The sequence below is a fragment of the Lepidothrix coronata genome, unplaced genomic scaffold, assembly GCF_001604755.1.
Source record: "Lepidothrix coronata isolate B3197 unplaced genomic scaffold, Lepidothrix_coronata-1.0 Scaffold11, whole genome shotgun sequence".
Classification (NCBI taxonomy): Eukaryota; Metazoa; Chordata; class Aves; order Passeriformes; family Pipridae; genus Lepidothrix; species Lepidothrix coronata.
The window spans coordinates 4,113,168-4,128,541 of record NW_016690191.1 but is presented as its reverse complement, the minus strand read 5'-3'; the positions used below and the strand labels follow the sequence as shown (position 1 = coordinate 4,128,541).

At 41.0% G+C, this 15,374-nt stretch overlaps 1 protein-coding gene across 1 annotated transcript in view; it reads right to left on the bottom strand.

Annotated features, from left to right (window-relative positions):
- AGBL1 (ATP/GTP binding protein like 1) overlaps positions 1–15,374 on the bottom strand; it is a 249,268-nt gene that overhangs the window by 148,690 nt on the left and 85,204 nt on the right. Inside the window, exon 16 of the mRNA XM_017805280.1 lies at positions 15,109–15,289. Coding sequence (XP_017660769.1) covers positions 15,109–15,289 — 181 coding nt within the window. The remainder of the gene's footprint in view (positions 1–15,108; positions 15,290–15,374) is intronic.

Here is a 15,374-nt window from a genome sequence, read left to right as displayed (position 1 = left end):
GAATGATTTTTGAAACAACCGTTGAAACTAAGTTTTATTCTTGACAAAGATGTAGAACTGGGGTACTTCAGAAGTTCAAACAAAAAATTACTTTAAAATTCTGAACTCAGAACTCGGGGGTTATTAATTCCCATGCGAACACACACTTTCCAGCTTTCTTATTTTCTCTTCTGAACATGCCATTGACCCTACCTACAGCATCCCCCAGCTGTTTGTATAGCTGCCTCTTGTTTTAGAGAGTATGTTGAGGGGAAGCCAGCATGATGGATAACAGAAGTCCTTTGACATACCGTGTCATTTATCACATAACAGCCTCAATCCTGCTAAGAGGGCCTTCTCCATATGTCACTGTCAGCTCCTGTGCCACCTCAATGCATCAAAAAGAAAAGTTTGAATATGAAGCACTGTAATTCCTAAGTCACAGCTCATTGCAGCTTTCCAGACATGAAGAACCATTCTGTCTATCTGCCAACTTGTTTGTTTAATTTTCACTGTCTCACATATGTGAGAAATTAAGTCTTCCATGTAGAAGAAAACCAGAAAAAAGTCAGAGGTCTAAGACAGGAAAGGAAGATAAAAATCTCTAATTCCATCAGGAATTCAATGTGACATTTTTAAGTGGAAAAACAAATGGCAGCCTATGACCACTAGGTATTAGAGAATTAGTAAGAGTCCCATCTTCTTCCTGGTCTAGGAAAGAGGTTCTCTAATGGGCTGGTATGAAAGTAGGAAGCTTAAAGCAATGCAGATAAGCTCCTGAACTCAGCTGCCTAATGGAGACATTTCTCATCTGTTCAGCCCCTTGAAGGGTACAAAACGTAGCTAAAGCTTCCAGGAAAGCCTCTTGAGATTATCCAGCAGGTCCTGCTTTGGGCTACCTAAGGCAATCAGAACTCACTCCCTAATGTAAGATTTCAGCAAGTCAGTTCCCAGATGACACCTGAGAACACAAACAAGAGGAGACTGGAGCCACTGCTTGGGCCTCATCTCTGCTCTGTTACACAAACACGAACTCAACAGTCCCTGTGCTGTCTCAAGAGCATTAATTAGCACAGATGGCAATAGAACCATGAGCCATCCACACACTTTTGCCATTAGCCTAAAGGAATGCAGCCTGGCTCAGATTAAATGAGTGTAATATCAGGTTTGGGCTGCCTGTAGAACTCAAACCTCATCCTGAATTATCTTCGCATCTACAGCGTCAAACAGTCAAGCCATGGCTCTCCACTCCATTTCTAGTCCCCAAAACATTCCTGCAACAGGATAAGAGCCCTTTTCTCAGCTTGCTCTTACAAACCTCCCTCATCCTGCCCTGCTCAGAGCCCAGTCTCTACAGAGAACCTCCAGCACCATCTGGGCATCCATGACTCTCCAGACAAACCCAGAACAGGCTCCTTTTAGTCCAAGTGCCCTTGAGTCAGCCAGAAATCCCACATCTAACCAGGCAAATTGTTCTACCACCCACCCTGTTTGTCTATGAATCACCATTTCAAAAGTCAAAGTTATAATTTTCCTTTTCTCATTCTTTTAGCAGCTTAAAAAGCTTCCCACTATAATTCCTGGCCCAAACTCATATGAACAATTTTGTAGACACATTTCCCAGGTTAGGGAAACTTTCGTACTACTTTGAATGATTCACAGACTCACAGAGCGTGAATGGTGTTAAACTCCAAGAATTAAGATGCCATTTTGGATCACAATGAGTGATTTAAATGATATGGTTTGCCTGTTCATTGGGTAACTGTAGTGCAATCCCTGTATATTTCCCCTTCATAAATATATAGTTTTCTTTCAAAAGAATCACAGGCAAGCTATGGCTTGAAAATAAATCAATAACCATTTATTATGTTAACCCTTAATAGTATTATTAATACAAAGAAACTTAAAAATTAGTTTTTTCCCCAGCAAATGTTTACTGACAAAGCTTCATCCTTCTGTGGCATTCACATTGCTATTGTCCTTTCCTGATATCTACCGTTTCTTAAAGTAGAATCACAGAAGGGATATTAAACACAATCTTCTTTACAAGTGGTATTTCCATAAGCTGAGTCAAGTCAGCTGACTCAAAGGTTCCTATTTTTGGTGCAAACTTCAGTGTACTGAAGGTCTTTGAGCATCAGTTTAGCATCAGCCCTAATAGCCTTCCATTCCCATGTCAGATTGGACCTCTTCATCCTATCTCTCAATTATTTGCAGTAGATGCCCAATATGGACACATTACAGATGTGCCAAAATAAGAGCCTGGTGAATCTCCAGGAAGCCTATGAGCCATGCCACTGCCAAACCCTCCAAAGGCCTTCACAGCCCTATAAGCAGCTCTCTCCCTGAAGCTGCAGGAAGGAGCTCTGAATAAACAATATCGCTTCTACTTTCCTTTGTATTTCAGTCTGGCATAAAGACAGACTTGTTTATGTGTATGTAGGGAAAGTAGGAAGCATAAGAACAATAATTCAGCTAGGGGCAAGCCTTGGTCATTATTCGGGCCACTAGGCAATGGGGTTGAATTATGGCTTGCTGTGACAGTACCCTAAATAACTGTTAGCTGGAAATATTAGCTTGCATTACAGAAACAATTACGAGAGTTAACCATTTGAAAAAGGAAAACATGCTGTTGAAGAGCTGCCATTCAGTCACCACAGCTCACATTCCTCAGATTAAAACAGAAATTTCAAAGGGAAAAAGGCATAAATCAATCCAAGTTTATGTCCAAGCAATGCAACATGTTTTCAGGATAGCACACAACAAAACATATGCATATTTGTGTTCCTGATTTGCACAAACCCATTCCCGCAGGATGAACATAATAATTGAAAATGAGAGCACAAATGGCCACTTTAATGCCTAAACTCCAGTTTGAGTAACTGTGCATGCAAACGCATATCTATTTTTCAAGCACAACTGCATTCTTTCAACCTTGACAATCTGGATCAAAATGGCTTCCATTAGCATAATTATATATGCATTTACACACATAGAATGCTGCATCACTCAGACCACAGAGTTTCTTGGCAAACCTCAAAACAAACTCCTTATTTAGGCTTACACGAGGTTTAGCAAGAATTAGCAATGACAGAGTCATACATGCACCACATTTAGTTCGTGGAGAATTAGATACATGCTCTTTAGCAACCAGCCTTCCCATTTGAGCCTGTGCAAGTAAAATTATGGTTTCCAAGCTGACACACATGTTTCTTGGAGATTAATAAGATGCTCAGGGAAAAAAAAAACAAAAAACAAAAAACAGAAGGGGTTTGATTGCACCAAAGTGATTTCACTTCTGTAGTTTACAACATCTGCTGCAGACCTAGTTGCCACAAGTTCTGCCCAACTGCTTAAAACCAGAAACTCCCAACACTCAGAGGCAATGGGTTCAGAGGGTATGAAAGAGCTACTTTGCACCAGTCCAAAGGCTGGATAGTAAGCAATGCCTGAAAGTAAAGCAGGTAGTTTGCTATGGCACTTGGATACCCTTTGGGACAAAAGATATAACGAATAAATTGCTGTCATCAATCCACACAATCAGAACACATACACACCAGCTAAAAATGGGAGAGGTATGAACACTATCAAAGTCAGTTCATTATAAATAACAGTAGTGAGCTGAGCTTTTATTTTTATAAGAAATTGTGTAATGAAAAGATACATTTGATTCAAAGTATTTCTACTGCTTACAGCAACTGAGGCTTTTTCTTAACAGTCTCCTTTTTATTTACATTCCCTGCTGTATTAGTGTGCTGAGCCATTTATATGGACACTATTTGATTTCTGAACAGACTCTGTGCTGGATGGGATTACACCCCTTCCAAAGCTGTCTAAAGATAGACAGAGAAGTTGCACAGTTCAAGGGTGCCCTCACCTGCATGTCAGGGAAAGAGACAGAAATTTCTGTGACTTATAACACTTCTCCACCTGAAATCCAGCATGTGCACAAGACCAGGTAGCATATTCTCCAAACAAAGTTATTTGAAAGCAAACTCTCTTTTGTTTAACACGCATGTTCTGGAGGGGAAAACAACTGTTCTACAACTGTCTTAGGATTTCCGCATTCAAACTCTGCGTGGGTTTACAATAACACACTTGACAGGTAAATCCACAGAAGGTTTGGCTATTCCATGGAGATGGCTCAAACCACAAAGTATCAGCTGCCTTTCCAGAGATCTCAGCTTAACCCCAAAGATATTATTTCTGTCATCTAAAATTATCCATGTGAAACATAGTTTAATCTCCCATAGCTCCTTCTCCTTCACTTTCAGACCTTGTGTGCTGTTGTCACAGGTGTAATCCTGACCTGTTTTTCCTAACATTATATCCATCTAAGCACACAATTCACCGCTACTCAAATGAGGTACTAGAGATTTCTATTCTATAGACCAAGATCTATTAGAGACCTAGATGAGAGATCACCAATTTTTTTTCACATCACTGGAGCAAGGATTTAAAGCCATGATAGTGCTCTGTAGAAGTGACTGATTAGTGCAATAAACTACATTTCCACATAAAGCCTCTTTCCCTGGTTCTTCTCATTTCTAAATGGTATTAAAATAGTTTATGAGTGTTCAGCTGCTCTGCACTTTACATCCTCTTACATGCCATAACTGTTAGGAGGAAGAAAGGAAAAACAACACTTTTTTAATCTTTGCCTTTTGTTTTATGCTAATGACCTTTTTTTAGCTAACAGACAACAAATGCAGGAAACATTCCTCAAGAATTAAGTTTTCATTAGTGTTATTACTATTGCTGCTGGTAGAAGACACCATAGACCAGAGCTAGAACTGAAAACTAAATTTCTGCTTTAGTCAGTGTTCAGTAGGAGCCAGTGTCCCTGGGAGGACTAGTACTTCACTCTCCTTCAAAAACTCAGCTTATGAATATTTTGGGAGAAAAATGGGGGAATACGGGAAACAGAGAAGGAAATTGCTGCTAGAGATGCTGTCACGGGATGTACACGAAAAGAATCCTTGTGCTCACATCTTGTTATTGACTGACAACTTTAAAAAAGAAAACAACAAAAACAGCATCACACGAAGATGCTGACCTGATTATGAATTGTTATGCGTACGTATTTAGAAATAAATCTTTTTTTCCTATTTACATTCTGTGATATATATACAGTAGTATATAGCAGCTCTTCTCCAACTATTACAATAATCCTTCAGTCTTTGTCATTTGTGATAAACAATAGCAATCAAATGGGTGAATTAATATCTAGACTATATTGTTCACTATCACTTCTCCTCTGCATTCTACTTTCCCAGACACAGAAGAGTCCAATGGATATAATTGAACATATAAGCATTTTATATAAGGACACATCCACTTGTGAAATTTAACAAGCCAATTCTAAAAGGTCACAGAAAAGTTGCTCAGTGCTACACAACTCTGAATATAGCGTATTTTCCAAAGAATTTAACATTCTAAATCATCACAATTCCCATGCAGAAAAACATTGGGTGTTACCTGAGAGTCCCTATTAGGGTTATGGTTTCATTGAGGAGGATTTATTCAAACACTAACTCCACAGTTTTGCAGTATGCATATTCCCAAGGTGCACTGTCACTGGAGTTCTCTTCCCTGCCAATCTCATCATTTTTTTGAGGGGTTTTTTTTTCCCTCTCCCCTCAGCTCAAACTTGGGCTATACAACTTCAAAGCTCTTCAGTTTTTCTAAGCCTTCAAGACTCGGAGCTGCTTTGCAGGATTAAAATTGTGCTGTACCTTTCTCCTGACTCCCAGCAGTGCTGCTTGTTAGGTTGCAGAAAAGCTTTTGATTTCTCACTCTCTCATTACAGCATTGACTCAATTTTCTGGATTTTATTTTCTTGATGCTTCTGTGGGACATAAAGTTGGATTTATAAATTAGGGTGGTGATTTGCTGATACCACTGGTGCAAATTTTGCCTGTGTAATTACCCTAATTGCAATCACATGAACCATGTACACAGGAAAACAATTCAACTTCAGCTGGACCTCTGTAGGTACACTTTTGCACAGCAATTTTAAAAACAAAAGCTTTCAAATGAACCTTATTTTTGTGGACAAGGCTCTTCATGTTTCTACACACACTGTTTCCAGTTGCCACTCCCCAACCCAAGGTCATTATATGGCTCCTATCAGAGTACTTTGCCAGCTTTTAATGCTACATTTGAATAACAAATTCCAAACAGAGGGGAGGGAAAAGTGAGAGAGAAACACATATATACAAATGTTAAAGTACAACATTACCAAAACATAAAGCTAACCCAACATAGTATATATTAAAAGCAAACAAATGGAAAAGCAGCTTTGCACTTGCAAATCCAAGTTTCTGATTTTTTTGTTCATAGGCTTTCAAGGACTTCTGTGCATATTTCACAAAAAAATTATGTGTTTTAATACTTAAAAGGGGCCATATGGCCATATAAAATGTGAAATGTCACTTGGAACTTCAGGGATGTCCAGTTTTCACGGCAAAAGAAATACTGCTTGATTTATTACACAGTGTAATATATGAAGGTATATTACGAGAGACAATAACCCTCATTCCCAGGCAATTTCAGCTTTCCAGGTAGTGTGGATATTGCAGTAAAGTATTGGACATTCTTCATTGCATCTATAAAAGTGAAGTTTTTACAATTTCATTTTGTGGACTTCTCTTTTTCCATCCTATGAATAACAACTCCATCACCGCATCTCTAGCTTCCAACGGGCATTAACTCAGGTAAACAGATTTGATGTTGAGATGGGTGACCAAAACAGACCTTTTACTCATGATATTGGCTCATCTCCAAAATCTTCAGTTTTGCTATCAGTATTTGATGTCTTACCACAATCAGCTACAAGGTAACATCCAAGTTCGCAGCAATGACAACATGTCTCAGTGTAGGTTTACCTATGCAGCCAGCTGAGTCAGGCTTTGCAGATACCTCCTGTAAATTCCCAGAAGGTATAGGACTCCTGATTTTTAATACATTTATCCAATTCCTGCATTGATGATACTGAGGTATTCTTCAGAAACTTTCATCAGGTGGTTGTGAAAGGCATTGCAGCAGAATGTTTTCCCTATACCAGGATGTAATCCTGAAGAAGAGCTGTAACTACAAAGCTCACAATTCTGTGAAATGCATCCTGTGGCTAGGGCTGAGAAGATGGATCAGGCTGCATGAGAGCAACAGCCCAGCATCCTTTTCATTCTCAGCAATCCTATTGCACAGCCTGTGCCACTAATGCACCAGTCTCTAACAAGGGACCAGCTGCTCCTTGCCTGTTTCTATACAGAGCCTAGCATGGGCACAATTGTTATGGGAATAATATACCACAAATGGGACTCAAATAAGCATAATAACAAACAAAAGGGATAATGATACACAATCAAGCTAACAAGAATTATAATATAATTCAATCATCTCATTAACTTTACTAAAAGCTAGCTTTGTACACCAGTCTCCTGGCTCCTGAAAATGTCTTCAAAGGAGCACACACATCTGATTATACCAACTCCCATCATCAGTCAGGAAAACAGACATGAATGCAGAACAAAAGGATTCCTTTCTGAGCCTGTGGAACAACCTGTCATAACTAATATTCACACTAACTTGAAAATGCAAGTTAGAACCCATCTAAAATTAACTAATCCCTAAATTTAAAAACTGAAACGTTTAGTAATTCAAAAGAGTAACATCACTGAGGCCACACCCAGGGATTTTTGCAGTGAAACTCCCAGGTGACCTTGCATCACCAGCACAAATTGGAGAGGAAAGAGCGAAGGGACAGGCATTCAACTCATTGGGTTCCTTTACTGTTTATGAGCTTACAAAGTCTGCACGTGCTTTTGAAATTGGCAACTGGGAGACTAATGCAACAAGGAACAGTGCATTAGATCCTTCCAGTTTTTAATGTGGCCATTAACTAATTACTTTTCATGACTATTTAGAAGACAGACGATATTGCCATCTCCATTCTATTAGCAGGAACAATATGGCACTTCCATAAGAAACCTGAAAACAGGAGAATGAGGTCCCAGAATTTAGAGTTTAAGAAACCCAAGACCCTTTTCACACCAGACTTTCTAGTGCCCTGTCAAAAACTAGCAGTTGTGTTGCTCAGTTATTAGACTGGACACTGCAACAAGCAGTTATAAGCAATAGATTGCGTTCACTCTCTAGCTCGAGCTCCTGGAAGCACATGGGATATGCTGAAGATAAAAGAAATTGCAGCAAAGCACCCAAAATTTCAGCTACACTGCTGCTGGGGAACAAAAGCACCAAGCAATAAAGCCCGTCATTGAGACAAGGCTGGTGCTGAGTCCCGCAGACAATGATATCACACAGGCTCCTGTTTTAGAGGCTCAGGCACACTATAAATTAGGTGAGGGTGTTAAAACAACAGCTGGCTGCTAATTAGTCACAACCCCCCTCAGCAGGGTATCAACAAAGTGGCAGAGAACATCTCGAGTAAATTAAATTTTAAGAAAATCCTACTGCAATCACTCCCCCGACAGACCCTTCCTTCCTCTTCCCTTTCGGCTTTTTATTTATTGTAATTACTTTAGTAATAAGATTTGTTTCCTTGTTATTATATATATTACCATGCAGGGCAACAACAACAACAACAAAAATATAATAGCTGGGAAGAGTTATGGAGCTTATTTATCTCCTTGGCTGTTATTGGGCCGTTGGGTGGAGAGAGCGATGAGGAGGTAGGGGCCTGGGAAAAGCAGTAAATAGAAAAGAAAGCATATTCCTCGGGAGCAGAGACATATGGGGGCATATTTACAAAGGAGGAAACACTGACAATGAGTGAATAGAGCTAATAACTCAGGGGGCCCAGCAGCTCTGGCTGATAAAGGAAGGAATAAACAATCCTGCACTGGAAGTGCTGTCAGAGGGAAGAGTCCTGGGGTGCAGCTGTCTTCAGAGGGATGTTTTTCACTGAAGGTGAGCCAAGGATGGGCTTCCACATTAGCACAGCACAAGGGGCCTTGGCTGAGACTGGGGTACCTCCCAGAGCAGAGAGGAACTCAACCGAGTGGTGGAGGGCCAGACCCCATTTCTGGCTCCACCAAGGAACAGTTTGAGGAGATGAGAGCTAAGAAATACTGCAGCTCATATTTTATCTCATGCTGTGCAGGTACTAGCTATATTTGCTACCCTAAGCTCCCCAGTTCATCACTGTCCTCTCAGTGGAGGGCAACAGAAGCAACACCTGAGGCACTAAAGAGCTGCAAAAACTTCTGCTCCACTTGAGGAAAATTAGCCCACACTTCATATGCACTTCCCAGAGCCACAAAGTATGCCAGTACAGATGTTCATATCTTTATCACCTCTGAGGTCTTATGGAAACAACCTGTGCAAACAAACTTGCCACCTTACCCTGGCTGTGCTCTGAGTTACACTTTGTGAGTAAGGGTTGAGTCTTTCCCATTTTACAAAATGCTCTCTTTTTTTTATCCAAATAAGCTTTGGTTTCCATATGCCTACCCAACTACTTTTGTTAAGGTGGTGACAATTTAAACTTCTAAAGATAACAGGGAGGACAAACTCATACAGCATCTGTCAAAGAAGAGCAGCACACTAGTCCTGTAGCAGCAGTCTTCTAGAGAGAGATTGCATTAATTCAAAACACTCCTCTCCCAGCCCTCCCACATCTCTGCACTATCCTTAGAGAAACACACACATCATAGATTAAGTAGTCTGGAGAGAGCCTTTGGAGTGTGTTTGCAGAGTGCATGGCACCAATTTAGTTATGTGAGGCTAGATTGTGAGAATTAAACTTCTCTTTCAATCCTCTGACCACAGAGAAGCAATAAAGAGAAAGGGGCATGTCTGCAGTTGTACAGCTTTGTGTGACTTCACCTCAAGATTTAGTCCTTAAGGATGAAGTTCTGGATCATAAACTAATTCCTTAGAGTAGACATTAGCTTTTTTTTTCCCCTATCCCTGATCATTTCTGCCTCTTATTGCCCCAAGAATGCAATATCTCAGTTCAGCATTAATATAGGAAAGAAAAAGGTAATATACAAACAGCTTTTTGGGTATAGAAACAAACATGGTTCTGCTCCTCCTCTTGAGGTTGTCCTTCAAAACAGAAAGGACCAGTTCCAAAAGTTAAGTGGCAGCACAGTCCTTTTTTTCCTTTGTAGCTTTTGAGAGTGTGCAGAGGAAACCTTCTCTAGAAGGGATTTTAGTGGGCATTTCTCTCTCTCCATTTCAGTAATTGTCAAAAAACAAATCCTCTTCCCTGATGGATTTGAAGAGGTAATGAACAAAGCCCCCTGAGTAAACAAGGATGGAATAGACAGATTAAACAAAAGGGAAAGGAGCATCAATGGACAGATAGGAAACCCAGCACCTCACCTGCCTTACCTTGGAGCAGCAAAGCTTACTGAGCCTGTGTTGTGGTAGAGCAAATGCAGGAGGGAACAGGGTGTTTATAAACCAGGTAAAGAATAGTCTGTGGCTATAATTCAAAATGCAAATCAGGATTTCCTCTACCTAACTGCTACTGTGGTTACCCCATGGCTCTGAAGAAATCATGTGGCTTCCAAAAAATTCATCTTCCTTTACCAAAAAGACAGACTCACCAGATCCCATCTCCACTCATTGGTTCACTTAATTTATAAAATGCATCAAATTCTTTTCAATGAAAAGCCTCTTTAATTCATCAGGAGGGAGGGAAGAGTGAGAAAAGGAGGCAGATGAAAAGAAAGAAGGGATGTTAAAAGGAAGAAATGGAAGAGGAACAAGGTGGCAGCACAGGAGGGAGACGAACTCAGAGGGCTGTGATACCGGACAGCAAAGAATTTGCCAGTGGAAAGAGAATTTCTGCATACACAAAATGCATAGATACTTCATGAGCAGTCTGCATGGGAAGTATTCTTTAACACAAAATCATTTCCCCAGGACCTTCCACTTCTTGCTTGAGCAATGATCTTGCAAGGCCAATCATTTTTAATTTAATACTTCTGGGAACCGGAGAGAAAAAAACCCACCCTGAAATAGGCACAATTGGCAAGAATCAAGTGTTAGCATTTGGCATCATTTATTACTGCTGTTTATGGTGATATAAATTAGGTTATACTGATATAATTAATAACCCTAAATTTAATGCATAATAAATAGCAATATTTATCTAGACACCGCAGGGTCTGGAGAAATCCAGCCAAAAGCACTAAATGTTGGCTACTGTGTTGAGTGAGCACATGTGTGGGAGTGCCAGGTGTGTGTGTAGATGTCTTGCAGGTCCAGCAGATGCTGAGGAACAGTTGCAGGAACAGGCTGCTGACAGGAGGATGCACAGCAGGCACACACAGAAGGCAGCACATGAACATATCATGAGTTAGCACACAGCTGCACAGGCATGCGTGAGCACACAGCTCGATGCTCAAATGTGTGATAATGAGTTTATATGGAACACTGTGGACAGCAAAAAGTGTTCTGTTTCTTTACAAAACCTCTTTTTGTGCTGCTATAATCCGGCTTTTTACAAGTTCTCTCACTGAATCCTGGTTTCTGGATTTTGCACAACTGCAACTATAATTAACCTACTTTTGGGTACACGGGTTTCACTTGAACAGATTAACTTTTTTAAAGCAAAAATTTTTAATAAGGTTTCATTAGAGGCTACTCTGCACCATTTCTCCCAAATTTAAAGTTTTCCAAGAGCATTATTTTCCACATTCTGCAAGTTAAAAACAAGCCTAATAGTTCAAACAGTAGTAGATCTAGACTGACATTTCAAATTGCTCTAAGGTTATGTATGTCACTCTCTCATTCTGTAAGGAAGAAGACTCAGGCAAAAGGCAGAGGCAATGGTCTTTTAGTCCAACAGTAGCAGAGCCAGGAACAAAGCACAGGTTTCTCTCTCACCCATTGCCATTTTCTACCACATTCCTAATGAAGGTGATACTTTTCTTCATGGATTCTCTTACACTTCATAGATATTAATTCCTTTTAAAGCTTTCCATTTTATTATGATGTAGTTTAAAAGGGGGCTACAGGTTTGGATGAAGGTGCTGACCCATAAGGCCAAACATCACTTACTAGTTTGGATTATCATAGAACAACTTGTGCAAAACAAAGTCAGACTGCAAGGACCCTAAGTATAAAGCTGTCACTTCAGATTGACTTACACTGCTGGTCTTGGAAACTAAGACTATTTTTTCCTTATAATTTTTATCAAAAGAAGCAAACCCAAAACATATAAAGTAACTATCAGGTCAGATCGTAGATGTATGTGAGGCAGAATGCCATCACCAGCAGCGGTCAAAAGCCAGTGTCTGGCAGAAAGTATAACTTTATGAAAAGCAATATCCATTATTTAACTTAAAATATATAACCATTATCAGATCAGCTGAATATTGTTTGACAAAACTACACCCAAGTGCTCTTCAAGATGGAGCAAAATGCTGTGCTACACAGCAACACAATCACTCACCAATTCTGTCTGAATTGAACAACATCCAATTAGCTGCAGAATTTGGTAGTGATCTGTATTTTTATGTGATGACAGCTCCACTTGTACATGCACACTTGCATCACTGCTGCCTTCATTTAGCATCAGTGACAGGGCTCCACATCTCCATCTCTGACAGACAGCGATGGATTCTCCAAGCGCTGACTGAAGCAAAAGGGAGTGTGCAGAGCTGCTTCCCAGCTCAGCCCCACACAGGCAGAGCATAATCGCATTACTGCAGCCCTGCCTGTGTTAGAGGAGCATTCTCTGCGTGTAACCTTCAGATCACATTAACCAAAGCAAATACCAAGGTCCTGATCATCTTGTTGCTGCACGAGGCTCCCAAAGTGTGATGGTGCAGTGTCCTGCTGGGATGAGCACTCACCTGCTGAGCTGTGCCTGCAGCAGGGAGCCAGCTGGGGAAGAGGCACAGCTGGGCTGCTGGAAAAACGCTTTGTAACCAGGCACCGGTTATGCACACCCCAGCACACAGGGCTGGGGATTAAGGAGAGTGAGGAAATTCAAAGAATTGTCAACAAAAAGTAATCCAACTCTTTTTTAAATAAAGATACAGAGACACCAGGATGTAAGCAACAGAGGCATTGACACAGGAGATATTTCTGTTTCACAATAAAAGATAAGATCACTGGTTACCACGTGTAGGTGTTCCCTGTGTCCAGCACAGAGCCAAGATACTTGTTGGCCTGGGTAGTGTGCTTGCTGCATTCAGCATGCCCAGTCCTGGCAGGGGGAAGGTATGAGAGCACAGCAACTTGTATAAAACTAGAAGTGAGCAACAGGTTGGGATGTTACACACACTCTAGCAGACACAAAAGCAGACCTTTCAGGTGTGCCTGGTGGGACTTCCACAGCAGTGATTGTCAATCCCAAAGCAAACAAGTAATTTCATGAAGTGAGTTATAAAACAGGTTTCAGAGATGTAAAAAAATATTTAGCAAGTATCTTCTTACAAGTGCTATTGTCAGTGATGGACTATGGACCAGCTTCCTCAGAAAATAGTTCCCTCTTAACATTGTCTTGAAAGATAATAAAGGTTATTAGAGCATTTAAACTTAGACAACCTTTTTAACTCATCACCAGATTTAACTACAGTTCAAGCTCATTTGCACCAGGGAAGGCAAAACACCCTCCTGTGTGACACGAGCCCAAGTAGTATACTGCATTCAGGTGACACCTAGAGCCACGTCCTCCCTCCTGAGGGTCCCTTCCTGTTATGTTCACTCCTGACAGCTAGAGAGAAAGGCCAGACGTTCCCTCCACTCCTGCATCTGTTGAAAATGTTAAGTGTAGCGAAAGAAGCAAAAGTAAGGGGGAAAAGCCACAACCTTTTTTCTTGCTTCTTCTGTCTGGAAGGATCAAGAAAGCGTTTGGTGCCAACAGAGGCTTCACATACCCTGGGGCTGTATCCAGCTATTCTGAACAGTCCTCCCAGACTCCTGGAAGACTCAGGTCCTGGGGAGCACAGGAGCTGTGACTTCACAGACTAGAGACTATCAGAAAATCCCAAGGTGCTCCCTGCTGAAACTGAATTAGTTTAGAACCAAACTCAATGCAGTTGTTGCTCAGGATTGCTTTTCTGTTCCTGCAGCACTCCATCTGCACAGCCCGACCCCAAAGCAGGTGGGAGAATGTAGTTTGAGGAAAGTTGTTCCTCTATACTTTTCTGTGTTTCAATACTTATTTAAGCCCATCTTCTAGCTTCAAGATTTGTCATGTGTTCCACTTTAACAAGCCGGGGGCACAGTTGTTGCCAAAACCTGCAAGACCTCATAGCCAGGTCAAGACACACAAGTGTGTGGGATGTGATCATGACATCCTGTCCCTGCATCAGACAGGACCAATAGTTATCAACTTACAGCCGCTTCACAAACACCCAAGGTGAACAAACTCCACTATCCTCAGAGACAAGTAGATTTTTTTTTCTAGCCAAGTGCAAGCCTGCCTTATCTTAAAGTACTCTTCCATGTTTCAAAGAGAATTATTCTTCCACTGCTTGCACAGCAATATTTATTTCATGTCAGCGTATTAGGAGCAGTTGTACTTTTTCCACTCATGTACAGAGAGAGGGAAGGGAAGTTAGTGTGGGTGGGCAGGGATAGTATAAGGCAAAGAATGAAAGAAGGAATCAGTATTTTCCAAGATCAGTTTCAGTATCTCTTAAGAAACGTGGGAGGGAAGATTGAAAAGGAGGTGGGAGAAGGAGGGAGCTTCACTATATGGAAATATTTCCATGAAAATGTGAAAATTTAAGAGATCCTTACTCATCTTCCCCCCTACCAGGCTATACAAAGCATTAATTACAGCCAGTTCTTCCCAGGCATATCTGTCTTGCAAGTGTGGTCTGCCCTGCTGCTGAAGCAGAAAGGATAGACCTCCATTTATCAAGAAAGACCCTGTTTCTCCAGCACAACTAACACTCCATCCAGGCAATTGAGAGATCTTATGGCCACAGACAGTACAGAATCACATACACCTGACAGATGTAAGACAGCACAGTAGGCCATGTCTCAAATTCCATACAGGATTGATAACAGAGTGAATAAAACATGAGGCAAAGAGAATTCTCCTGACCATTGAAGAAAAGATGTGGTAGGTGCACAGGGGTAAAGCCAGCAGACAAACCCAGCCAAACCCCAGAAGAAGTACATATCACAACTCACTTGCCATTGATGACTCCATCGGGATTAAGCATGGGCACGATCTTGAAAATGAAGCATTTCCGCAGGAGATCAGCGATGGGATCACTGCTCACAAGGAACTCCAAGGTCCCCTTCATCACCCAGCTGGCATTGCTCTCACCAGGGTGAACACGGGCTGTTAGAAACACATAAGGACGATTGCCTGGAAAACAAACCAAGAACATCCCAAAACTGAACAGGACTTTTCTCTGAATAATGGCTTTGCAAGTAGATTTTATTCCTTTTGA